General features: G+C 56.9%; 1 protein-coding gene across 1 annotated transcript in view; it reads right to left on the bottom strand.

Moving 5' to 3' along the window:
* Nucleotides 1-1,168: 1,168 nt before the first annotated feature.
* The window catches only part of GLIS1 (GLIS family zinc finger 1), a 90,755-nt gene continuing 65,137 nt past the window's right edge, over nucleotides 1,169-26,786 (bottom strand). Inside the window, exons 3-9 of the mRNA XM_042951433.1 lie at nucleotides 23,033-23,194; nucleotides 18,347-18,457; nucleotides 14,553-14,679; nucleotides 9,778-9,934; nucleotides 4,722-4,900; nucleotides 3,935-4,102; nucleotides 1,169-1,641 (exon numbers count right to left, since the gene is read on the bottom strand). Of these exons, the coding sequence (XP_042807367.1) occupies nucleotides 1,484-1,641; nucleotides 3,935-4,102; nucleotides 4,722-4,900; nucleotides 9,778-9,934; nucleotides 14,553-14,679; nucleotides 18,347-18,457; nucleotides 23,033-23,194 (1,062 nt within the window). The 3' untranslated portion in view covers nucleotides 1,169-1,483. The remainder of the gene's footprint in view (nucleotides 1,642-3,934; nucleotides 4,103-4,721; nucleotides 4,901-9,777; nucleotides 9,935-14,552; nucleotides 14,680-18,346; nucleotides 18,458-23,032; nucleotides 23,195-26,786) is intronic.

Here is a 26,786-nt window from a genome sequence, read left to right on the forward strand (position 1 = left end):
AAGAGTGGGAGCAGCTCCAGCCCCAGCCCATGCCTGAAGAGGGAGGACAGGGGGCAGCTGCGGTGACCTGCAGTGTGGAGAGGGCCACCTGACTGGAGCCGGGACCTTGAGTGAGAATGGGGCCTGCCCAGGGACTCTTGCTCTCTGCCCGCACCCCAAGCTGGGCTCCTCATTGGCTGGAGCCAGCTGGGAGCCAGAGGGAAGGGCTGACAGGTCAGCCCTAGACACGGAGTAGCACTCGCGGCCTCCCTCGGTCGCGGGGAGAGAGCAGGCACGCACACAGGGTGCAGTCTTGGTTCTGTCACCACTTGACTGGGTGGCTTCTCTGAACCCCAGTTTCCCACTATGTAAAGAGGGATTGGCTAGATCTTTCCATCTGGTTTGCCTACCTAACCCAGCCACAGGGAACACAGAGGTGTTCCTTTGACCTGGCTCTGAATCCTGACTGCTCGCCCGCAGCTAAAGGGGCTAGGAAGATCCTCGTAGAGCTGCTGGAGGAGGAGGGCCCGGCACGCAGTAGGCATGCAGTACACGTGACTTCCCTTGTTTCATTTCACTTCGGCGGCGACGAGGCAGAAATTTTCCTGGAGGACTTTTCTTTTACCAGGTGACCTTCAGGGGGACACGGTGAGATGCAGGACAGCGTCCAGGCCATCTGCACAGGCCTGGATGATGGGGAGGGAGACGGGCAGGGGGTGAGCCCTGGTGCCCTCAGAAGTGATTTCCTCTCCCCCCTCCCAGACCTCTCGGTGCGGGGTGGACCTCTGTGTACCTGGGATGCTGTCTGCAGCCTGGCCCAACCGCGGGCCAGAATTTAAGTGCGTTCTTCCGCCAGCTGAGAAGTCAGTGCAGAGAACAAAGGTCTAGTCAGGTGATCCGGGCTCCAATTTTAGCCCTAGCCTTGGTCAGCTCACCTGCCTTGCGGCGCGGTCCTGGGACTAGCACATGGTGGGGGCCGCGTGAGGTGGGCGCCCATCCCCGCTGACGGAATCCAGGGCCTGGGCTGGTTTCCGAGCCTCGCACACCGGCTCTGTTACACACCCCTCCGCCACGCGGCTGGTCTCGGCCTCTACTCTGCTGGCTCACAGGCAAAACTAGGCCCCCATGACTCGTTTCCAGTTTTTAATGTTTTTCTTGTAAAACCCAAAATATAAAACTGGAAGGGGAATGGAAAACAAATTCTGTACATTTTATATACACGAGGTCTGTGATTTCAAAACCATTGGGGAGGAAAAAAAGGAAGGCACAGTCAAGGGAATGTCGGGGGGTCACGGATCCTGATGGGTACCTCTGAGCACCCAGCTCGGGCTCAGGCGATTGTCCCTGGCCAGCGCAGGGCAGCCGCCGCAGACCCAGCACCCTGAGTTTGTGGGGAGCCTTGGCCTGGCGGCTCAGGCTGGGTGCACAGAGGGTGGGGACAGATGGCGAGTGGGCAAGGTAGTGTCTGCGATGGAGGGAGGACAGGTGCAGGCTGGGCCTTCCTTCAGGTGTCTGCGTAGATGGACGGGATGTGACTCAGGCAGTGGTCAAAGGCCCCATTGGGGAAGAAGCCGCAGTCCTCGGGGCCACTGGACACAATGTCTTCAGATGACTGTGGTGGCAGTGCTGTGGGGCATGGGGCTTCGGCCAGGGCCTCGTAGCCTGTGGGTGTGGGAGGGAACAGGGTCCGGGCTGGAGGATGCAAGGGCTATGCTTTGTCATTGTCTCCCAGCCCCCTGACCCCACCTTCCTGTCCAGGGTCCCTTCACACAGTATCCCTTCAGTGGGGCCTGCTCAGAGCCTCTGCTCTTCCGGACAGGGGAGCTGCTGGGTGGGAGGAGGTGCTCCAGGCCTTGCACTGCCAAGGGACCCGGGCAAGCTGGACAGACAGCTGGCTGGCTTGGAGCAGTCCGTCACCCAGCGCTGGACTGTAGGGCCGAATGTGGGGGAGGGTGGGATGGGCTATCACAGCTCTTGTCCTCGGGGGCTGGGCCCCTCCTGGCAGAGCAGCACAGCGCATCCCCCACCCTTTCAGGTTCCTTCACCCCACCAGACACGAGAAACCCAAAGAAGGGACCAGCACTGACTGGGCTCTTACCCAGGTTTCACTGAAGTCTTACCTCCCTTCAGTCACAACAATCCTGTGAGGTAGGAGTCATTATTCTATATTATAACTGAGAAGATGGGTTGAGAGAGGCCAAGACACTTGCCTGAGGTCCTATTGCCAGTAAGTGGGGGAACTGGGATTTGAACCCAGATCCATTTGGCCCTGAGACACCTGGTTCTTCCATTGGACATGCTCCGCTGCTCAGAGGCCCTTACCCTGGAGGGGCCTGGAGAGGTTGTCTTATCCAGTCCCTGCCCTAAGGGCTCTGTCCCTGAGTTGCTGTCACAGATCCGCATAGCCCATGACAGGCAGGCCTCAGTCTTCCCATCTGTGCAGTGGGATCACGACGAACTACTACCCCGAGGCCCCACAGCCCCACCCTATCAGTCTGGATCAATCCCGCGTGTCTATTCTCCGCTTGGCAGAGGACATACAGGCAGATGCACGGGGCCTGGGACGGGCACTGAACACCGGGCTGCCACCCAGATAGCAGGGGAGACGGGAGGCCGGAAGAATCCACCACCCTGTTGTGGGGGCATGGAAGCTGCCTCTTGCCCATCAGAGTTACCTATTTCTGCTGCTAAACCCCAAGAAAGCTCGCCGCAGGCCGGATGGAGCAGGGGGAGGATGAGGTGGTGAGCCAGCAGTGCCGGGAACAGCAGCCAGGGCCTCATCGCACACCAACCCACGCATGTGCACACACGGAACACGCCCCACCCACCCGCACACACCCTGTGATCGGCACACATCTGCCTATGGTGCATGTATGTGACCCGCGTCCACCTACAGACACACCTACACCACGGTTGAACACAGTCTGTGCACACAGGGGTCATGGGATGGATAACACACAATGTGTCCACACAGACGGGACCACAAACACGTGACAAAAGAAGACGTACGTGGACGTGAGAACCTGTGTGTGAACAGGAACACATGGACCCTCACGCAGATGGACCCACAGGTTTCTGCAGGCTTGTCTGTGGCCTCATTACTGTCCCTATGTCCTTAATCCTCGATCCCCGGCTGCACACACCCAGAGCTGCCCAAGGGGCCTCTGGCACAGGGTCTCAGGCTCCCCTTTGTCTGGGGCCCCCAGCCTGCCCAGAACTTATAACTTCCAGCTGGACCCAGGCCTGGAGGCTGACTCGGGGTGGAGCTGGGCTTGGGGAACTCAGGGAGGGTCTGGCCGCCCCGTCCCCCACCCCCAACCCGATGCCCCTGCTCTGATCAGCACTGGCCCCGCTGGTCTGAGCCTGATTCCACCCTGGGCTGTGCAAAGCCCTCCCTCTCACTGGGTTTCTCCACCCCAGCCAGGGGGCATTACGTGGGGAAGGCCCAGGGCCCTGTACGGGACACGGATGCAGCACAAGGAACAAGCACAACCTCTAGGTCCTGTCTTTCCCGGTAGGGTGGCCTCTCTGGCCTCATTTTCTTTATTTGTTAAAGAGAGATCAGTATTTGTCTCTTTCCCTGCTGTCTCCCCAGGGTCCACAACTGTGTACATACTCTGTGCTCACTAAATATTTAAAGGGAAACCTCAACTAGCCTTCAAGCGCCCAGTTTGAGTCTTCTGTCTTCAGAAACCTGCCAGAGTCCAGACACGTATCACACACCTGCTGTGTGACAGTGTGGAAGAAACACTGACATCGGAGGTAGACAGGGTGCAAATCCCAACTCTGTGGGGTCCTGGGACCTGTGTGAGCCTTTATTTCCCTTTCTGTAAAATGGAGAGGACTCTGCCCCTCTGGGCTGTCCCAAGGCTTCAGGACAATGTGCACAAGTACCCAGCACAGGGCTGGGACTTGGTAGGTAGCCAGGGAAGAGAGTCGTGCAAGTGGGGCTCACCTGTGGCAGGTAAAGGTGCACTGAGGCTGTGGTAGCCATTAGGCCGCAGGGGGTTGAAGCTGTGGGCTTCCCCGGCCAGACTGTCCCCACTGGCTGCTGGCTCGGCCGTCCGGTAGCAGTCACCATAGGGGAAGCAACTTTGGATGGAGTGGAAGCTGCCCTGGTACCCTGCGAAGGGAGGCGGCAGGGGATGCGTTAACAAAGGAAAACCGCCCAGGGCAGAGAGGGGACCATCCCGCTGCACTGTCCAGCCTCCCGCATTGTCCTGTCCAGGCACGGTGGGTGCAAAGCAGAGAAGAGAGCCCCAGGGTGGAGAAGGTGCCAGGGGTCCTGGGCCCCTTTCCCAGTTCTGTCTGGCACCGGAGGGGGTAGGGCGAGGCGGCCTCACGTGGCTGCGCTGGACTTTGTGGCTGACATAGTGCTCTGAGGGAGGGGACCATTGGCCCTCCATCCCCACCTCCTGAGATGCCCGCTCACTCACCTCCTCCAAGCAGCAGGCTGTACCCACCCCCCTGCCAGTGTAGATGCTGTTCCCTCCGCTGGGAGAGCCCTGCGATGCCTTGTCAATGGGACAAACGCTTCCTCACCCCTCAGGTGGAATTTCCTCCAGGAAGTGCCCCGGACAAGGTATGTCGGGTCACCCGACTCCTGGTTTCTCTCACGGTGGCCCTCAGTGCCCTCTGTCATTCCGAGTCCCCGCCTCCCTGCCCTAGGTCAGTGCCTTGTTCCTCCTGGACACTGGAGGAGTCAGTGGAGGTATATGGAGAGGCCCTCAGCCAGAGCTTACCTTGGGGACTGGGCAGAGGCGGGGGTGGAGGGCTCTGGAAAGGCGGGTAGGGTGGCTTGCTGGGGAGTGTGGGGAAGGGCTGGCCCCCTGGAGAATGGCTCTGGGAGGATGGTGGCAATGGTGGTGGCCCAAGCCCCTTCAGTGGGCTGACCATAGGTGAGAGGAGGCCGGGTCCCAACCTGGAGAGAACAGAGATGGCCATCAGCAGGAGAGGCTCTGGGGGCAGTGTGTGGGGTGGGGAGTGGGGGCCAGAGGCATGGCTGCTGCTGCTTGCTTCCCTCTAGCAACGCTGAGCTCACTACCTGCTCCGCTCTGACTTAAGACAGTGCAGTTAGAAGAGGAAGCTTTTACTTCTGAGTTTGTTCAAACTGGAATTAAATGTTAAAGTCCTCTGAGCTTCAGAATCCAAAGGAATCAGTAAAGAACTTCTATCTGGCATTTAGGACTGGAAATCAGCAAGGAACACTGGTTATAAACATGGGCCTTGGAGTCGACAAAACTGTTTTCTACCCATCTGCTCTCACTGGCCACGTGACTTTGGGCAAGTTGCTTAATGTCTCTTAAAGCCTTGGTTTCCTCACAGTGTGGCTGTGTCTCCCCCTGGTGCACTTACTACTCTTATCACCCAGGGCTAACCATCAGCCTCCCCCACTGGATCCTGACACTCTCCCTCTGTGCTTGCCGCTCCGGCCGCCTCTGGAGGACAAGCCCAGGAGCAGGTGCACTGAAAGCTCTCGTGCTTCCTTAGCAGGAGAACATTCCATGGCACTTCCAGTCCCCACTTATTGAGCCTCTGTCTCGCCTCAGGCCCCATGAGAGAAGTTCTTGTGTCCGCCTCACAGATCAAAAAACCAAGGTTCAGAGAGGCTGCTCACCAACTCCTGGCCACACAGCACTGACCTCACAGGTTATGACAAGGGTAAAACTAAATAAATCAAAATAGAAAAAGCACCCAAGATGACATCAGAGGTATTCTCAGCCACTCCACGAATCGTCATCGTTATTCTAAAGATGTGGGAAAGAAAACTAGAAGATAGGTCTGATGTCCAAGTTGGGCTTTATTCCCTGCACAGTGTGCCTTCAGGGGCCTTCTGTCTCCATCCCTGGACATCTCCCCTCCACTTGCATACATCCTGTGATGGGGGGCTCACCACCTCCATTCATACAGAGCCTGAGGTGGTACAGGCCCAAGTCTGGGCTCTCTGGAAGCTCATGTTCTGAAACGCGGCTGTAGTAGTGTAGAGCTGTTTAGTTACCTTGAACCCAGCTGAGCCCATGTGGGTCATCTAACTGGACTGCATATCACTGTGAACTAGGTTCCTTCCTCACACTGCCACCTAAGCCTCTGGAGTCTGTTCACAGGAACCAACATGGCCCTGAGGTCGGATGGACTTAGGGGCTCTTGGGATCAGGCTGAAGGCTCCTAGCCTACAAAGCACTTACATGCATTGCAGAAAGGGTGGGGGGTAGATCAAAGAGTCCATCTTCTTGTTGGCATTTGGGATTTTGGACCATCCACATTAAAATATAGTATAAATTCAATGTCACAGCTGTAGGTGACCTTTTCAGGCCAGGAATATTACCCTTGCCTACCCTCTAAAACATGATGGGTTAACGGGACAGATCAGTGCCTTTCTCTGAAACAGAGAAAGATTTGGGGAGAGGCCAGTGGGCTCCACGTCTGTAACTCTGCTGGGTCCCCATCTGCTCCCTCCAGCCTGGGCATCCTGCCGTTTCTGCCCCTTGGCTGCACTGCCATCATTCATATGTCTGGAACCCCACCACTGTGAGCGTGCTGAAGACAGAGGGAGGGCCTTAGGCCTGGGTCCCTAGTCCCCAGCCCAATATCTAACACACTCTAGGTACCCCTCAACCTCAAGTTAATGAACTGAATCCTCAGCGAAGCTCCATAAATTCTCATTATCGTCATCATTAACATTTTTAGGCCTCTCTCACAGGGCCGTCAAGTGGGACAGGGTCTACCACTGCAGTCTGTAAACTGTAGAGGGCTGTGCACAAGCTGTGTGTCCTCACAACAAGTTCTCTGGCTGAGGCCAGAGAGGCTGGGCCGTGGCGTGGCCAGGGGGGTGGGTCCTCCTTCAAGCCCTCTTCATGGGGTCCACTGGCCTTACGCCCACCCCATCCTGGCACCCATACACAGCTCTTCCCCGACTTCCTGATCGTCCCCTCCCCTGGGAGCTCGTGGGGAGGGCCAGGTCTCTGCCTCTGAGGCACTCTGTGCTTAGCACTGGGCCTGACACACAGCAAACAGCTGATAAATACTAACAAATGGGTTTCTTAATCACTCAGCTACAAAACCCAGAGATTAACAGCATTGCAGAATTAAGGAGAACCAGATCTGAAGGGGGAAAAAAACCACGCATTCTCAAAGTTTGTTTTTCCTGTCTCAAACCTGCCATAAATTCACATTTGCCACCTTCACAGCCAGTGAAATTAAACAGAACACGACTCTCCACAGCAGACGTGAAGGCTGAGGTTACGCTGCTCTACCTGAACTCTTTAAAAGGAAAAAAAGATCATCTGGAGCTCCTCTTCTGAGTCATGCAAATGATTCCTAAATCAAATATTTTTGCTTCAATTGGAACCTATAAAAATTAATATAAAACCTCACTGGCTTGGCAGACTGAGGGCTTCATACCTCGTATGGGGCTGGGGAAAAAAAAAAAAACTGCCCTATTCGGCGTCTAATCTGAGCCAGGGTAAATAAATTTGGTCATGAAGTCAGGCCCTCTTAGCATATTTTTGAGTGAATCAGATAATTCTGTCAAGCTATTTAAACGTCCCAGCAAACCACCGGGGAGCCGCGAGTGGCCTTCCCTGTTGACTTTGGCAGGAAGGGGAGGCTGAAGGCCTTTTCCCCGTCTTGCCTCTCTTCTCAGGGGCTGAAAAAAGAAACCCATTCAAGCCGGGCCCGGGCCTGGGCCTGGTGTCGGGCTTGAGAGCCCTCCTCTCCTGCAGCCCAGCCCAAGGAGCTGAGGCGCCTGGCTGTTGGGATGACCTGAGCCCTCGCTCCCACTCCCGTAGGCAAGGGCAGGCGGATGGCGGGCCCGGCTGTCCTGGTCTTGTCATCACTCTGCCTCTCGCTGCAGGAATTCTTGACCGGCACTTATGCAGGCGGCAGGCGGGTGATGAATGAGGCAGAGCAGAGAGCACGGGTCTGAGCAGGGAAAGGCCTGTGTGGTTTATTTTTCCTTGGTTGGAGATGTTTTGGGGCCGGCTGGTGGGTGAGCAGGTGGCCTGAGCCGGTGGGTGGGGAGGTGGGTAGTGTCCGTGGAACCTGTCCCAGATGACACATACAATGCCAGGCATGTGTATTTCAGTCATGGCTGATCCTCACCACCTTCTTAGAGGAGGGTATTTTAATACCTATTTTACAGAGGAAGAAACTGAGGCTCAGGGAGGCCTGGTTCTCTGGGCCCCCCTTTGAGCCCCATCAGGCAGCCTCTTCGTGCCTCTCCCCCCACTCACAGTCTTCCCACTTTCCCTGCTCCGTGAACAGCACTTCTGCCTCCCCAGGGGCTCATCTCTGGTGGCTCCTCCCTCCTCCTCTCCCCGCCCAGTGGGAGTTTCCCCAGCCCTGCTTATGCTCTGTCACTAATGCCTCCTGGTGTTCCTCCTCCCCACCCGCCAGCCCTGGCCCAGGCTGCCATCCACCCACATTTGATGCCTGCCCTGGCAACCAGCCCCACACTGCAGGCTGCACTCTCCTCCCCGGACTGACCACATCTCTGCTCGGCACCCTTCGGATACACTCCTGCCGCAGGCCTCGTGATCTGGCCCTAGCAACCTCCCTCCTGAGCTTGTCACCCCACACGAAGGTTCATGTTTCCCAGAACACGCCAAGCTCTCACCATGTCTACACTCTCGCTGCTAGTCCCTCCCAATCTCTCCACTCGGTCAACTGCTACTTAACCTCGGAGGCCCGGCTTAGCATCACCTCCAGGAAGCCTTCCCTGACGTCCTCCAGCTCACTGGGTTCTCCTCTGGGCTTCCACAGCCCCTTCTGCTTCTTCCCTCAGAGCACTTGTCCTGCGTGGTCAATCCCTGCGGCTCTATCTCCCCTCCTCATGGTGAGCTCCTCCAGGACTGGGCTCATCGGCGGCTCCAGCACCGGGCCCAGGGCCTGCCCACACCAAGGACGCAGGAACCGGACACCGAATGAATGGATGAGTGAGTAGCAGAAGGAGCCTAGTTCGGAGCCCTGGGCCACAAACTTGGTGATGAAGCCGGGCTGGTCCCAGGCACAGGCAGGCCAATGCCAAGGCTAAGGCTGTGGCCTTAGGGAGGAAGGGCAGAGGAGGAGGCAGGTACTGAGGTCAGGCCTTGGGGGCCAAGTCTGATCAAGTCCTGCTAGCGATAAGTGAAAGTGGCAGGCAGGGCAGGCGGTGGGGCTATGTGACCTCCCTCTGCCCATCTGCAAGGAAAACAGATTCTGGCAGCATTAGGGACCAGCAATTAGCACATTTACCATTTCCAGCCAATTAAGCAGCCACAATGGGAACCACATTGAATACAGAAAAGGCTACTCCTCTCTGCAGTGATCCTACAGCAAGGGCCCCGGGACAGCCCGGCAGGCTGAACCATGATCACGGCTGCAGCGGCCAGAAGTGGGGGTGAGGGCAGGATGAGCACCTCTGGTGTGGGCAGCGGGCAGTCTGCTCACCAAACGCATGGTCTGAGCCGAAGAGAAGCCAGGGTGAGACTCCCAAGGAGGCCTGGTACGGCAGTCCGGAATGCGGTGCGGGTGCACAGCGTCTTCCCACGGCTGCGCTCACAGGGGAGGCGCACACGAGGGGAGGCGGCACAAAGTTCAGATGCCAATACCATCTACCTGCTAGGGTCGCCGTGAGTTGCCAATGAGATGATGCCCGGGAGGTGTTTGGTACAGGGTGCGGTATACAGTATGTGCCGCATAAATGCTGGCTACTTTCGTGGTCAGTAGCGACCCCCTAGTGCGTGGGATGCCTGTCCTCGCCCTCGTCCCACACAGGTGCCTGCTTGCTATGCCGGAGGAGGATTGGCTGGCTGTACATACCCATCCCTGGTGCTCTCGGCCGCGGGCAGGGGGGACAGATGGTGGTGGGAACTCGTGGTGGCGTCCAGTGGGTGGTGCCTGGAAGGGACATCGTGCATGGGGGGCAGGATGCCTGATGCGAGCCCATTATGGGGGGTGATGGAGCCAGGATATACGCCTGCAGGAAAGCAAACAAACATCACTGGGCTTCGGCCACTCCCGAGCGGTGGCTGTGAATGACCCCGGAGCTGTGTGCCTGCTGACAGAAAGAGAAAGACACAAAAGGAAACCATCAAGGTTGTATTAACAGAAGGTTAGGGGCCCAAATGGGGAGACGATGGCTCCACGCTGCGGTTCATACCCTGGCTGAAGGGTTGCATGTGGGACTGAGGCCTACCCTGAAAGCAGGATAGGTGGTGGACTACCAGGGGCTGTCAGAGGCATTAGGTGGTCAGGCTGTGTGCGTGTGCACGTGTGCGCGTGTGTGTGCCCACATGTGTGTGTTTGGGGGAGGAGGGTTGTATGGAGCAAGCTGCCTCAAGTCTCTGGGGCTGTTCTGAGAAAGAAGAGGTTTGCTCTGTGCAGCCCCAGAGGCAGACATGGGTCCTGGAATGGAGAGAAGCTTGAGAGGAACTCAGGGCTTGGCCATGGCTTCTCACGGGCAGAGCCGCTGGAGGGTGATGGGCCGCCTTTGGAGGAAATGAACTACCCATCCCCAGAGATGTGCAAGCACAGCCTGGATGTCCACTGTGAAGGACCCCAAATAGAGGATGGCTGTGCTAGCTAGATGGCAGGCTGGCCTAGGAGACCTATGGTTGTACAACCAGAGATGGTTGCACAGGCTGTACGCTGCACAAGGGTCCTGACTGAGGAGAGGAGTCGGCCATGCTCTAGTCTACGATTCTAAACCTCTAGAAGACACCTGCAGGGTGATACCACCTTTTGTCACCTCTTACTCCTAAGCGCCTTACCCTTGTTAAGAAGACAGGTGGGGGAAGAATCAAATGGGGGACATTAGGTCATAGTCAGATGTCGTTCCAGGGGCCTGACGGTCTGAGAGCAGTTACTGATGCCAGTGTTTCCCAAATGCCTTCACCAAGGAACCCCAATTAGAGGGGAGATCGGACCCCTATTCTGGGACTGGAGCCTGGGAGGGACTCAGCAAGGGTTCCATGTTTTTCTCCATTTTATCTGAAAAAAAAAATGGGGCCAATCTTATTCCCCTTTTTAAATCTGGCCACGTTTATTTGTATTTTAATAGAAACTGACATCCTTTTCCTAGAAATCAACCCATCAAGTTGATGCCCTGGGAAGACTCTGCAGACCGGGGGGCCACACGCAGAGCCGTCCTGATGCGGTGTCCATGCTGATTAGTCAGAGCTCACCTGGGCCAGCTGTTACATTTTGAATATTACTCTGGTCATCACGGATCGAGACCCAAGGCTCCCTATCACAAGGACCATCTGAGCACAAACCACATAAAGAAGGAAGTTTCACCTTGTCAGATGGCTGCCGTTCCAGGCTAGGCTGTCTCAGGCTGGCCCCTCTCACCCAGGCCTGCAATTCAGGGAGTTACGACCAGGGATTGAGGAGGCCAGGGCAGGGGTTGCAAGCTCAAATCTTCAACCGCAGCTAATCAGGCCTCCCAAGTGATACCAAAAGAAAGTCTGTTTAAAGCGAGGCCCAGGAAATGGCCTGGGGCTCCGGCTCAGGCTACGTCCTAGATAGCCAGGTAGGGTCCTATGGTCCAGGCTTCACTGGGCTGTGAGACCCCAGTGCTCTAAATGGGCTCTTGGTGGCCTTCCTCCCTTCTGCAGTCCTTACCCCTCTGTCTCAGGGAACTCTGCCCACGGACAGCCCTGCCCATCCATCTATCCACCACCACCCTTTACCACCCATCCTCCCCCCCCCCCCCACACCCCCCAGCTTTGTCAGGAAGGCACTGGAGAAGATTTTGTGGATGGAGCCTGGCTCGGTGCTGCTCACGGCTTGCTCTGCTCACCACTTTTTGGCGCACCTCCTCACCTGCCATCTTGAACCAATTTGGGGGCCTGACAGCTAGGAAGGCCTAGAATCCTGATAAATCCTGCTTTCTCTCCCTCAGCCATGCCGACCTCGTGCTTCTCACATCCTCGCTGCCCATCACGTTACCTGGGTCTGCTAAAGGAGCCTGCCAGAAAAACTCCTGAGGGTTTCCTGTGAGGTGAGTTCTTCCTTCCTGATGAGAGACAGGTTTGGGGAAGTTTCCTACCATCAGACAACGAAAATTCGAGGTCATCCTTGCCAGCTCCTCCCTTGTCCTCAACTCTTCTGTCCTGGACTTCTCTGACCTAACACTCCTTGAATCTGTCCCGTTTCCCCCTGCCTTCTGCCCTGACTGTCCAGCCCCACGCAGACAGACACAGGGTGGGCCACTGAGTGTGTGAACTAGGCATGTCAAGCAGTGGACAGACAGTGGATGGCAATGAGGGAGTCATCATGAGGGGCAGCAGGAGGAGGACGCCATGGAGCCTGCTGGCCTCTTCCCCAAATGCACCATTTGAGGCTATAAATCAGCATCATCAATCATCAGCCATGAGCGCTTAACCTCTGGCCCTAACATCTGTTCCCAACTGTGCCTCAAGCATTTGCAGTGTTGCCTAAGGAAGAACCTGGCACTGAAACCCAGAGGGATCCAGGACTTCTGGGTTCTCCTGGTTGGTCCCTGTTTCCCTGCTGTGTTGGAAGCAGCTTGAGGACAGGGACCGGCACAGAGCCTGGCACACAGCAGGTGCCCAGGATGGTGAGATCTAGCATCAACAGCAGGGAGGCAGCAGACTCTCTGATTAAGGGCAGGGCCTGTGGCCAGACAGCCCAGGTTCAAGCCTGGCCTCTGCCATTTACCGGCTGTGGGACGTCAGCAAAAAGTTACTTAACCTCTCGAGGCCTCAGTTTCCTCATCTGGAAAAGAAAGAGCATAGTAGCATGTACTTTATGAGGCCGACGTGAGGATTCTGTGAACATGTACTTGTACAACCCCTAGAATGGCTTCCTGGGGTGAAAAATATTCAATAAATGCTGGCTGTAAATTATTAGGAGATGGGTGAATAAATGGTTCCTCTTTTCATTCACGATGAGCAAGAATAATAATGATGACAAAAATTATCGGTCACAGCGGGTTTATATAAGTGATGGCGTCACAATCACATCTGTTGTCACAGCAAGTCTGGGGGAGAAACTGAGGCTTGAGGCAAGGAGGACACCACTCGCTTGCTATTGGAGCAGGCCTGCATAGGTGTATTACCCTAATGCCCCCGCCATCCATGCTGCGGCCTCAGTGACTTTGTTTCTCATCTGCAGCATGGGCTCATGGGGACTGAATGAGATGATGTTTGTTTAGTGACCAGCCCATGCGGGCGCTCAAGAGGTGGCTGTTGCTGGCCTAGCCCTTCTCCCTGGGATAGGCCCTGGCCTGGTATCTGGGAGAATAGGCTTCTAGCCTGGATCTGCTGCTGACTTCTCCAGATGACCTTGGGTCAGTCCTCCTCCTGCCCAATCCTGAATCCTCCCAGGATAAAAATGATGGGGCTGCAGGACTTCTTCCCCAAGGAAGCCACTGCTAATCAGTCACAGCCCTCTTTTCTGCCGAGCCTCAGTATCCTCAACACATCCCTATTATCCCTTGGGTCTCTTTGTCGCCAGCTATTTTAGCAAATCTGATGCTGTGAGAAACAGCCATGGCAGAGGGGCCTCTAGCTGGAGGAAGGAGGGTGTGATTCCTTCTCCATAGATCCACCCTCCCGGGGTGTCCTTGCCCTTGTGGACCAATGTGAGGGTAGGGCAACCCAGAAAAAGTGTAAGGGCAACCCAGAAAAAGTGTAAACACCTTCTCTCCCTGAGGCTGTTTGGTAAATGCTTTGACATAGTTTTAAATCTGTTGCTACCTCAACCCTGAGGGGAAAGCATTAAAAATTAGAAAATAAAAAATGTCTAAAATGGTTAGAGTAATTCAAGAAATCCCAGAGGGTGGGAAGAGCTTTCTGCTCTGATACTGTGGTTTCTTTGTGGGATGGGGAGGGTAGAGCACAAGTCTTGTCAGCTGGAATCCGCCCGCGGGCCACATCGCAAGCCACGCAGTGAAGCGTTCCTGCCGGACCCGAGACCCGCCTCCCGGCCTGCGGCCTCCTGGGGAGGCCTCCTATGTCGGCTGGACCAGTGGCTCTGAGTGTCCAGCTGGATGGCCCTGAAGGGTCCCAGGGGTTGAGGGGCTCCACCTCTAGGCCACAGAATTGAATAAGCTGGAAGTGATTCGGACAAATTTGCCCACCCTCTCCGAGCCTCGGTTTTCTCCTCTGAAGCCGGAAGCTGTGGTATGGAGTCCTGGTGGGGAGCATGTGGGTCTTTAGGTTGAGGCCCAGGCCTGAACCCTGAGGTGGGGCCTGAAGAAAGTGCAGGAGCTGCCTCGGTGAAGGGCTGGGGTGAGGAGGCGGCAGGGTGTATACGGTGGCTCAGAGGCAAGAGGGAGCACGGGATGTCCAAGGAACTATGTTTGACGTGCCAATCAAGGCTGGTGTGGGAGGCCGCTAGGAGGGCCTCGGCCCCGTGAGGCCCCGAAGGCCAGGCTGAAAGGATCCTGGGCTTCCTCCCCTGGGCACTGGAGCCACACGAGAGTGTGAAGGAAGGTATGTCAGAGGAGCGGGTGCCCCCCACCGGCCCCTGGGCACCCACAGAGCATCACTGTCTTCCTGCAGGGCTGGCTGGCTGTGAAAGAGCCCTCCTGGGCTGTGCACCTGGCCGCTGCCTCCCCACACGCATACCTGGGAGCAGCTCCGGGGCGCGGCCACCCTTCCTCTCGCCGGCCGCCAGCTGTGTGGACCCGTGGAGCTGCTGCAGGGCCAGACATTCGGTCAGAACGTCAGCCTCAGTATCAGGGCCTGTGTGCAGCTGAGGAACAAGCAGAGGGAGAGAGGGTGTTAGTGCGAGACCATCTTCCCACCGGCAACCCTCGGTTTAGGGGACAGGGCAAGGATGGTGGCTCCAGAGCAAGACCCTTCACCTCACTGCATCTCAGTTTCCTCATCTGTAAAATGGAGCGAACTGTATACGTTGGGTTAGTTCAGGTCTGAGAAGCAAACACCAGGAGTGAACACGCAAGGATTTTAACAGGGGAAGTGCCTGCGTGAGAGAAAACCAGGGACCTGGGCAGTCTGGGAAAGGGAAGAGGGAGGAAGGAGTTTGGTGGAAGCTTCTAGACTAGGAGTCCTCAGGGAGCTGAAGTGTGCTGGAAGTCACGGGGTCCTGTGTCTCCCAGGCATCAGCATCTCTGCAGGGCCTGCCACACTCAGTCCTTGGCTGGGAGCAGCCTACAGGAGCCATGGCCTCACACATGTGCCCAGAAGGGTGTCAAAGTACAGCAGCTGGGGCCTCCCGCAGGTAGCCAGAGCTCCGTGTGGCCCATTCTCGGGGCTGCCCCACAATGAACTCATGTGGGCAGAGTAACATACAGAGGGCACCCAGGGAGTGTCTTTCCTTCTCTCCCCCTTGCCCCCATCCTCCTTTCTTCCTGGTATGAGGCATGATGGAAATAGTCCAGGGCAACCCGAGTTCAAACTCCACTCCCATCTCTTCTTCCTCCCTGTGTGACACTGGACAAACACCTTAACCTCTCTGGCTCTCCCCTGCCTGTAATAAGCAATGACAATCACCACCACCACCCCCCAGGCTGCTAGGTGGAGTAAGGAGATGACAGGTATGGACAAGCTTGTGTGAAGGGCTGGCTGACCCCAGCTGGCCGTGTCCCACATGGTCATGTGACAGTAGGCATGCTGGATCCATACATGGACTTGAGGTCATTGGCTGAGAGCAAGCCTGGGTGGGCAAATCCTTGGCCAACAACCCTTAGCTGTCTTTAAGGTAGACTCGAGCTCCATAGCCCAGAACGTCTTCGCCTTCCCAGAGAGGCCAGATGGGGACAGGGAGTGGCCAGTTGAGGCCCTTGGGACATCGGGCCATGAGGCAAAAGCTCATCTGGAAGGGAAGGGGCCCCTCTCCTAGGGAAGTCCCCAAGCCTGACTCTCAGAGCCCTGAAGATTTTGTCCAGATCCTCATTCCACCTGGGACAAAACAGACCCAGAGAAGGTGAGAGCCTTGTGCGACGTCACACCGCAGCTGAGAGTCAGCCCCAAGGGTTTTTCCACCTTCCCAGGCCAGAAGGGCTAGCACCCAGGCCTGGGGAAGGTGTGCCCAGCCTCCCGATGGGCCCTCGGCTCCCTGACCCAGCAGCTGTTTTCCATGTAAATTAAGTTTCTGGCAAAAGAGGGCCAAGGCATGTTCTTGCAGACCGCAATGTCGATCGGATTAGGAGCAGCAGGAGAGGAGAATTAAGGAAGAAAAGCATTTCTAATTCTCTCTGAAACGCAGCAGGGCTGCCAAGGAGCTGTCATAATACAAGGGTCGCTTTACCCAGAAAGATACATCGTCCCCGATGGCTCCTAATGGATGCTTATGGTTGGGAAGTTTGCAGATCTGCGGCCCCAGGTCCCTGGGGCTCAGTGCGAGCCAAGCATGGGGCCTGGGAAAACCAGGGCAGGATTCTGGTCCTCGGGCACCAGTCTGCTCGGGATAGAGGCCTCCTTGGCATGGAGCCCGGGCCATTCCCTGTCCCTGCTCAGGCCCTTCAACCTGAGATCAGTAGAGAGAGCTCAGGCCCCGGGGACAGGCAGGTCTGGGGTGGGACCCTTGGCTCCGTCACTCCTGCGTTGCACAACCCTGCAGATTTGTTAACTCTCTGGGCCTCAGTTTCCACGTCTAAGATGGGGGATTAAAAACTGCCCACCCCCTAGATTCATAGAGAAGACTAAATGAGATACGGTGTGTGAAACACCAGGCTCAGCACTGGGTTCAGGTTCAGGTTCGTCCCTCCCTCACCAGAGTGAATACACATGTGGTGTTTTCACCAGCAAGCTCATGTGCATACTCTGACGGTGTCCCTCCTCTCCTCTTCTGCTTCCAGTGGCTCCCCATTGCCTGCAGGATGAAGACCAAAGCCTCAAGCCTGGCTGTGCCCCTGCAACGTCTTCCCAGCTGAGGCCTGCCTGTCCCAGACCCATCTCTGTACGCCCCCACCCCACAGGACTGAAGTAGTTTTCTTTCTCCAGCCTCTAGACTTTCTCTGCTTTATTTGCAGCTGTATCTCAGAAAACAGTACGTGCTCCATAAATCTTGCAGGGCAAATTAACAGGCCCTCCTTGTTCTGTTCTCCACTGTCATGCTGATGTCCCTGGATTGGCCCTGGTTTTCTCTTCACCCCCCACCCCCACCCCGTCCTCCCTTGCACTCAAGTACCCACCGCACATGGCCCTGGTGCTCTTCTGGAGATGCGGGATGAACCGAGAGGTGGGCTTTGCACCAAGTAGCTGTCCCATCCCCCTGCTGCACTGGGTCCCTCTGTGGCTCACACACTTGTTGTCCAAACAGAACTCAATGCTTTCTCCCGCAAGCCTGCTTCTTTCTTAGACCCTCTGTCCTGGTGAAGGGGGCCACCACCATCCTGCCCCCCAGAATCTGTTTCTGTTACTCCTCTGCCAACCCCCTTCTCCCCGCCCCCACCCGCCGTCCCGCTCTGCCCCAAGCCACCCCCACCACCTCTCCTGCTTCCCAGCAGTGGCCTCCCTGCCTCAGGTTTCCCAACCAGCCCCAACCAATTCTCCATATGGCCCCCAGAGCCATCTTTCAAGGTGACATGTCCCTTCTCTGCTTAAGACCCCTTGATGACACCCACTGTCCTCAGGATGGCCCAAACTCCTCGGCAGAGCTTTGGGCCTGTCACGTCTGCTCCCCACAGGACGCCTCTCCTCCTTGCGTAGCTGCCTGGCCTCGAGACAGGCAAGGTGCCTGCTGTTTCAAGATTTAGTCACTCTTGGGAACGCTCTCCTTACTGTCTTGGCCTGCCCACTGCTTAATGACAACATGCATGCACCAACTTCTTCTCGGAGCTTTTACTTTGGGCTAAGTACTGTTCTACACCCTTACTAGTTTAAGCCTCACGGCAACCCTCTACACAAGTCCTCTGTTGCCCCCATCTGACAGTTGAGGAATATGAAGAAGAAAGGCGCTAAGAGATGTGCCCAAGGCCACGGGCAGGCTGGCTCCAGAGCACACACAACTGCAGTCCACTGTCCCCCATGTCATTTCTTCCATGGACCCTCTTGCTCCCACCCTGACTATTCTCTGCATCCTTCCATTGCCATCTTTATTATATTATATTGAATTATCTCTTTATGTCTATCTCTGGTTTTCCATTTTTGTATCCTCGATGCCTACACAGGGCCCGACATCATGTATTTACTAAATGAGCCATGGCAAGTGGGCAGATGGATGACAGAGAAGCTGGTGGACGGTCTGTGGGCAGATAGATGTCTGGCCGGCTGGAGGTAAGGAAGTGAACTCTGGGGCCAGGTGGGAGGCAGATCCTGGACGATGGACAGGACCATCCTCGGGCGTGTGGGTGAATGCACGTAAGGAGTGCGGGCACCTGGCTGGATGCTGGACAGGTGTCTGGGAGGCCAGCGGGGCATCTGCAGAGGTGGGCCTGGAACGAAGACCGTCTTACCTTCTTACGCACCTGCTGCTCTTTAGCTGAATGGGCCTTCACGTGCTTTCGGAGGGAGCTGGGGTCCGTGTAGCGCTTGGAGCAGCCAGGGATCTGACAGGCGTACGGCTTCTGTAACATCAGAGGTGTAGAGGTGGGGTGAGTCAGGGCCATCTGCCAGGCCCCAAGGTCATACTGTGTGACCTGCAATTGGGAGGGGGCAGGCAGCAGGTTCACACCCTGTCCCTCCCTCTCTGTCCCCAGCCAGGAAGGATCCAACTCTGCCAGCCCTGCCCACAGCCTCGTAGTGAAGGAGGGGTTGTGTCTCCATTCTACTCTCGTGCTGGAACCTCAGATAAGTCGCCTCCCATCTCTGAGCCTCACTCTTCTCCCTTGCAAAATGGGGCCAACTGAGTTCTAAGGATTCTCCCAGCTCTGACAGTGGCTCTGAGCAGAGTACACCCTTGGAGCCCACGGCTGCAGAGAAGGTGCGAGTGGACAAGGAGTACAGTGAGGTGGCGGCCTTGGAGAGGAAGAGGAGGGGCAGGGGAAGAGAGGGGACAGCACAGGGCCAAGCTGGAGTACGGCAGGGCCCCAGGCTGGGAGTGACTAATCACACCTTGTAGTGGGTCCAGAGATGCCAGACTGCTCTCTGGACCATGAGAAAACCAGATCCTCATTCCGATGATCACGGGAAGCTGGGGGAAGGTGGATCTCAGACACAGGCCTGGGGAGGCTGGGGGTCTGTGCCCTTTGTGTACTTCCTCTTATGGGCCCCCACTGCTCATGTAGAACCAATCCATACCCTTTACCACCTCCCCTGTTCCCCTGTTCCTGCCTGGGCCTCATGCTGCTCTCCCTGCCTCCCATCTCCCCTCCCACCACAGCCAGAGAGCCTTTCTCACAGACCTGGCCATGCTCTCACCTTTGAAAAATCCTTCCATGGCTCCCTCGTGCCCTCGGACACAGCCCATCTCCCGGTACTGAGGGCGTGCTGTGACTTGGGCCTGCTGAAATTCTCACCTCTCCTCCTGCCCCTGTCCTTGTGTGCCCACCCACCCAGCCCTCCTGGAATCTTCTTTCTGTCTCTACCTCCTGATCTTCCCAAGGGCACCACTGTGCACCCAGCAATGCTGGGTTTGTTCAGTGTCCTTCTCTACCAGGTGGTGCATTTCCTCGGGGGATGATCCTTTCGGATTCATCTCAGGTCCCAGGGACTGACCCAGGAAGTTGCTCCAACTGAATTCTGAGCTCTCCCTTAGGGGCTCCTGCTGAGGCTTGAAACAGTCCTTCCCTAAGGCCTCCCTTTTTGACTATACCTAGTAGTCCTGATTTCTCAGGGCCCTCCGGCCTCTAGCAACTAGCAGGGAGGGTGTCTGCAGGATGTGGTGCCTCTCACATTAAGTACCGGGGACCACTATGTCCCTGTCAGACATGCCCATGTGGAACTGCCCCCCTCCCCCACCCCAGACCTCAGGCAACTCTGTCCCTGCTGGCCTGAGGACAGGCCAGTCCAACTGCAGACCCAGGGACCTCATGGGGAGGGGCAAGCAGAAAGAGACGACCATACCTTGGTGCTGCCACGGACAGTTGCCAGGTTAAAGAAACGGAGGAGAGCAAAAAGAAAGAGACAGTGAAGTGAGAGGCTTGCCGCGCTGAAAGGAAGGTGTGGGGCAGGAGGGTGGAAGGCACACTCAGACGTGCCCTCCCCAGCCGCTTGAGACAGACATGCTTGCACACACACACATGCGTGCACACACACACGCACACACACATGCACACAACGCTATGGGCCTGCTCCCACCCCAACACATGCACGTACATACACAGAGACATTCTCTCTCGTGGGCCCTGCCCTGTCCTGCCCCAGGCCCCATCCCCGGGGGATGCTGATACAAATCCACACGTTTTTGCCAAAAAGCAAACAAACAGAGCTCCGTGTGTGCAGGCGCGCTTGCCTGGAAAGGGCGCGAGGCCCATCTCTGTGTTTGTTTTTCCAGGGCCTGACGTGTGCAGAACATTCCTCCAGCCCCGCTCCTCCGTGAGCCCTCAGGAAACCCTGTGGCTGTCCCAAGCAGCAGCCAAGCCCCAGGCCTGGAGTCACTGCCCCAGCTCCGAAGCCTTGTTAGTAACAAGGACACTCGTGACGGTGTAGTAAGGACACAGTGCCACAGCCGAAGCACAGATGAGGAAACAGAGGCTGAAGCTTTGTCCAAGATCTCGCAGTAAGAGCGTGCCAGTGACACTCTGTTAGGAGGCCTCCTCTCGTCTGGGCAAAGGAGAGACCATCGCCCCCTGGGGCCGTGGCAGTCAGGACTGAAAGCCCACACTGAGTGCCTGGGGATGCGGCAGGGTTTGCTCAGCATTCAGTCAGCGAGTCAGAGGAGGGAAAGGAGGGACTCACATTTGCCGTGCAGACCGTGTGTCAAGCCTGTCTTTGCATCATTTCAGTTGATTCCCCTATGATGTAGGTGTTTGAGGAAATGGAGGCCTAGAGAGGCTAGGGGCATTTCTTCGAGGTCTGAGCCCAGGTGGAGGGCCAGAGTTAAAACCTGGCTGGCTCTCTCTAGTCTGTTCTTCCACTTTCCTGCCCGTGGGGAGAATCCTCCGATCTCTGGCGCCAGAGGGAAGCTGGGAACATGACGGGGTCCCTTCTGGAAAACAAGGCCCAGCCTGCATGGGCCTGACCCACTGGCCTCTGGGCTGTGGGTGCAGGGCTTGGCGGCTGTACCTACAGGCTTCACCAGGACCTTTGGGGAGATGAAGGCCTGAGATAACCCCGTGGGCTCATTCTGGGCCTGACCTGACCTAGTCCTCAGAGCTCTGTTCACACACCAAGTGGGGGCCAGAGGCCTGTTGCTTTGGGGCTGGGTCCAGGAAATGCAGCAAGGAGGGAGGGAGGAAGGGAGTAAGTCAGAGTAGGTGACCCTGAGAGGCCTGGAGGGACATTGCTCAGGCTGGGGGTGGGGCGTGCAGAGAGGCCTGGTGCTGTGGGTGCTGCCTTGTGGTCTCTGGGACATGTAACCAGGAGGCTTGGGCACAAACTGTGCCCCTCAGGACCTGGGTGGGGGCCATGGGCCCCAGGGGCTGGGCTTCTGAGAAGGTAATGAAGGCAGGGGTTTGTTAGAATGCCTCCTCACTTGTGTCTCCAACAAAGCCTGTGATAATGCAGCCTGAGAGGGGAGGGGTGGAGAGAAGGGTCGGGTTCAGCCAGGGACAGGGCTCCTCCTTCCTACCCTGTCCCTTGTACTCCATTCCACCTCTCCAGGGTGGCCGATACACTGGCTTTTCCAGCAAGGGCCACTGGACTCTGCCACTTAGGAGCTGCGTGACAGTCTGTGACTTAACGTGAGTCTCAGTTTCCTTGCAAAATGAGGATAATGGCCCTTAATGAGGCCCAAAATGAGGATAAGGGCCCAACCCCTTTGTGGGTTGTTGCCAACATTAAACTCGAGGAGAGCATACGTGATACTGATTGTGAAGAAAATGTATAGAACATTCTGCCCAGGACCTGGCTGGGACCCAAAACAGTGACCTCCCTATGTTTTCTGCCACCCTCTTCCCCACCATCTTCTTTGGGTCTTCGCTTTCCCAGCTTATTCACATCCAAATAAAGGGTTTGGATCAGAGGGTCTCCAGCTCTGACCGCTGTTGTCTTGTGGCCTCCAACTTACCCTGGAGGGGTTAGTCGGCCTTGTGGGCCTCTGTTTCCTCATCTGTGTATCTGGTACTAGACAGGCTGGGCCGGATGGCCACTCGGGTCTCCCAGCCCCCGACCAGTAGAGCTCCCCAAACATCTGCCCAAAGAGCACAGGTACATGGGCTCCGGCTGTGGAACTATCTCCTGCCGTACATGGGGGCTGGGCTCCTACCCGGCTGCACACACCCCCTCACACAGGCCCTGTAAGAGGGGTGTGAGGCCCAGCTCGGGGCACTGAACCTCCTGGAGCCCTGCTTCCTCCATCTGTCAAATGGCATAGTGACTGACTGGCCTGGTCAGTATGAGATGGTGGACACGATGTTCTAGAAAGTGCCCTGTTAACCTCTGAGGTCTGGGAGAAAACGGGGAGACTGACACTGATAGAGCTGCAGGTTGTCATAGTTCGGCCCAAACAAGGGAAAGGGGGTGGACATACAGGTATCTGGGGACCAGAATTAGAGTCTCAGGACCTGCTCACTTCAACCCCTCACCCACCATGCTCAGGGGGTAAAGAACAGCTCTGGAGAGGCTCTGGACTGTCTGCACGGAGGGCGTGGGGTGGGCGGAGCGGGGAAGGCCTGCTCTGGGGCTGGCTGACAGGCCTGGGGAGAGGAAGAGGGTGGTGAGCCCACTCTCTCCATGGGGACGTGCCTGGCCATTGGTGCCTGGGCCAGTATCCACAGACTAAAGCAGTGGTTCTCAGCTTGGGGAGAGTTTGCTTCCTCCTCCCCAGGATATCTGGCAATGTTGAGAGACATCTGCCACAACTGGGAGAGGGAAAATTGCTCCTACCTGTCTAGTGGCTGGACGCCAGGGATACTACTAACTGTCCTACAAGGATGAGACTTCCCTCTCCCTGCATGCCGTCATCCTGCCCAGAACGCCCAGCGCTCGGGACGAAGGCAGGGTTTCTGCGAGGACCCTGGGTGCTACCCTGCATCAGACGAGCGAGGGACTGTGCACGCCTCCCACACCCCTTCCCCCTCGGCCTCTGTCCTCGGGCCTACCGTGTCAAGGTGGGTGCGCTGGTGCTTGGCACGGTCGCTGGAGTTGCTGAAGGCCTTCTGGCAGCCTGGGTGCTGGCACAGGTATGGCTTCTCGCCCGTGTGGCTCCGCAGGTGAATCTTGAGGTTCTCCAGCCGTGAGAAGGCCTTGCTGCAGCCTTCGAACTGCAGGAGAGTCTGGTGAGGGGCGTTCCGCAGCCCCCGGAGGGCCCACTACTCAGCCTGGAAATGGCCCCCGTCTCCTCTGCCCCCAGTCCTGCCCAAGGCCTCCAGGTGCCCTGTTTCAGCTCCCCGTGAAGTGATCAGGACCCAGACTATATCTGGGAAGCCCTGGTGGGTCCAGAAAAAGTACTCCCCTGACTTAGAGATGGCTCCCGGTGCTAGAAAAGAAAGCGGTCTTTCCAACTCTGGATCTGGAAGGATCCCAGTGGCATGTGGAAAGGACACACCGCTGTTGGCAACCCTGAACGGACAGACAGGACAGCAGGTGCAGACAACCCGCATTCGGAACCTAAGGCCTGGATTTGAGTGGGGCTCTGTCCCAGTGAGGCTTTGGGCAGTGCCCTTGACCTCCCTGTCCCTTATTTCTTTGCCTACAAACTCGAGACCCTGTGGTCACCACCCAGGGCTGATATGAGGGCCTCAGGGTGGGGGGACGATGACTGTCAAAGGGCCTTGTCCACCTGGAGTGCGGCATCGGTGCTGATTGCTGTCAGAGTAACAACCATATGTGTAAACTCAGGGTCTTTGATTTATCATTTGGCTATTTGTCCAGTGCCCACCATGTACCAGGCCCCATGCCGGTGGGCATGCGGTGGGCATGCAGCGGGTACAGCACAGACCTAGCGATGCCCTTGGCCGCAGTGGGGGTGGACAGCAACAAATGCACCGCCTCCTCCCATGGCGCAGGCTGCCCCATCTCCGTCCCACAGCCTCTGTCCACCTCCCACCTGCCACCCCAGAATCCTCTAACTGCTCACTCCTCCCCACGTGACCAGCCGAGGTCTCTGAGGTAACAACAGGATCCCGCTGCTCCACCTCAGGCCCTGGGATGCCTGAGTGGCTCAGTTAAGTGTCCGACTTTGGCTCAGGTCATGATCTCACAGTTCGTGGGTTTGAGCCCTGAGTCGGGCTCTGCACTGACAGCTCAGAGCCTGGAGCCTGTTTCTGATTCTGTCTCTCTCTCTCTCAAAAATAAATAAACGTTAAAAAAAAAATGTTAAGCCCTGCACCCTCCACACCTTCCTGCCCCTCCCGACTCCCACCCACACCCTCAACACGGCAGGAGCCCACCGGGCAATCTCAAGCCTTAGTTCACACAAGTTGCTCAGCAAGGTACGTCCTCTTTCTCATAACCATCCATCCAATCTCCCCTCAGCCTTCAGAGTCCAGCTTGAATGCTGCCCCATGGCACATTCCCTGGTCCCCTCGTGTGACCGGCCGCTCCTTCCTGCTTCTCCTCAGTGTCTGGGGGGCCCAGCCAGGCCGGTGTTCCTGTGGTGGGCACCACGGGGTGGGAAGAGGAACCGACACGCACCCGAACCTGCTCTGTCCACCCAGGCATGGTGTGAGGTGTTGAACCACACCATCACTCTGAAGTGTGAGGCCTCAACACCTCAGGGACAGACGCTTCGTGTGGTGATCACAGGGCTGTGACATGGCAACGACAGGGTGCAGGCCACGACTGACGCCAAAGCCCAGGTGGCTCTGCTACGCCCACTCCCTGCAGGTGGGCAGGGGGAGGTGACCCTTGAGGAGGACGAGGCCAGAGGAACCAGCTCCTTTGCCCAAATCATTAGTTTCATCCCCCAGCTCAGGACAGACACGAGGACAGAGACTCGAGAGACAATGACTCTCTCTCGGGTGAACTCCCTTCACGTCTGTCTCTCCCTTGAAGGCCTGGCCGCAAGGGAGCTCTACTGGGGCTCATCCGGGGCAGGCCGCCTGCAGCCGGGTTTCAGAGCCTGCCCCGCCCCCCTCTCCCAGATGGTGCGCCTTTTCCATGCATCAAAACCAGGAGGAAATCCTGTTTGGGGAATAAATAGGCCACAACTACTCCCTTGATCTCCTGCAATGGCCCTGTGCCAAGTTCACCCCGAAATGAGGTGGAGGAGCCACGGCTGGAAAGTGGGCTGCCTCTTGGCGCTCAGCCGGTCCCTCTGTTCCTCCTCTGGCCCATGCCAGAAGGGTGGACATCTAAGGCCGAGGGGCAGTGACTCCTAATGTGCTGTGTGCTTTTCCTGACTCTGGGGGAGTCCACCAGACCCTGGAGACCGGTGTTTCATCTTCTCCCCACTGGCCAGCCTCCGTCTCGGCAGCGTTGCTCCGTTCAAGCTGTACCCCTCCTGGGTACCCCACCTTCCCTTCAAATTCGTTGATATTCTAATTCATACATTTTTCAAAAGCCTCGGATCTGCAAGCTTGGTGTTCATGGCCTTCCACCACAGCCCCGACGCCTCTCCTGTCTGCACACCCACCGTGTGTCCTGCTATAGCTGCATGGGAGTGTGATTCTCAATGTGTCAGGAACTTTCATGCCCCTGGGCCTTTGCTTGAGCTGTTCCCTGGGCCTGGAATGCCTCTCCCTTCCTCCACTCATCTTGCAGACGTCTACTAGAGGTGCTAAGCACTACCTCCTCTGAGAAGCTTCCCCAACCTCCGTGGCCGCTCCTTGGTCACACCCTGAGCTTAGGGGTTAGAAGATTTTTGCTGCACACTCACTTCTCACCATGCCTCTAGGATGAGGGTTTGGGAGTTCTTTTGACGGCAGGGCTGGCATCTCATTCACGGGACAAAGGGTGGGTTAGAAACTTGAGCCAATGGGAGCACGAACAGAAATTCCCAGGCCTGGGGACGTACGTGCCCTTGTGAGTGCACCCCCTTCCCTCCAGTGTCCATCGAAGTACCCTGATACCTGTGCCCTATATCTGTGTCACGCCCACGTACACTGGCCCAGCCCTGTCCTAACCCCACACCCGCGGAACCTCCCAGAGCTGAGTCCCAGGCTGGGGTGCGGCAAGCAGCTATCGGAGTAGAACCCCCGAGGTGGAACCAGAGGTAGTAGCAGTAGGTGGGGAGAGGTTGCTGCCCCATCAAGACTGTTCCAGGGTGAGGATGCTGCAGGTACCACGGCAGAATAACTTCCCCATGAGGCCAGCACCCAGACATGCCAGGGACCTTGAGGCCATGGGGGCTCTGTCTGCAGCTGCCTAGGTCCACTCGGTCCTCCCCATTCAAGCACCGCGCAGATGGCCCACAGAGGCAGAGAGAGGAGGATGGCACACTTGTGGGTTCACACCTAGGTGCACCCTCTCTGTTGGGCCCAGGATTGTCACCAGGGTGACCTCGTATCCCTCCACAGCCCTAGGGGCAAATATTCCTCTCCTCCTGCCAGGAGCTGGGGCTCAGGGGACCAGCACAGCAGTCATAGACAACCTGGGCTTGTGTCCTGGCTGCTCAACTCCCTGAGTGCTCCGGGAGGAGTCCCTCCAAGCCTTCGAGCCTCAGTTTCCTCATCTGTAAAACTAGGTGAGTCCTTCCAACTGTGGAAGGTGGCTGTGAGGGTGAAACGAAAGAGTGCCAGGTTAAGTGTTTAGCTCAGCACCAAGTCCCCACCTAGTGTTGTCACTGCTGCTCCCAGGCAAGGTCACCAAGCAGGTAAGCAGCAGGTGGCATTCTGCTGGGGTGGCGTCTCCCGGGCTGCCCCTCTGTAGAGTGGAAGGGTGTGTGTGTGTGTGTGTGTGTGTGGCATGGTGGGC

This window comes from Panthera leo, chromosome C1 (genome assembly GCF_018350215.1).
Source record: "Panthera leo isolate Ple1 chromosome C1, P.leo_Ple1_pat1.1, whole genome shotgun sequence".
Taxonomy (NCBI): domain Eukaryota; kingdom Metazoa; phylum Chordata; class Mammalia; order Carnivora; family Felidae; genus Panthera; species Panthera leo.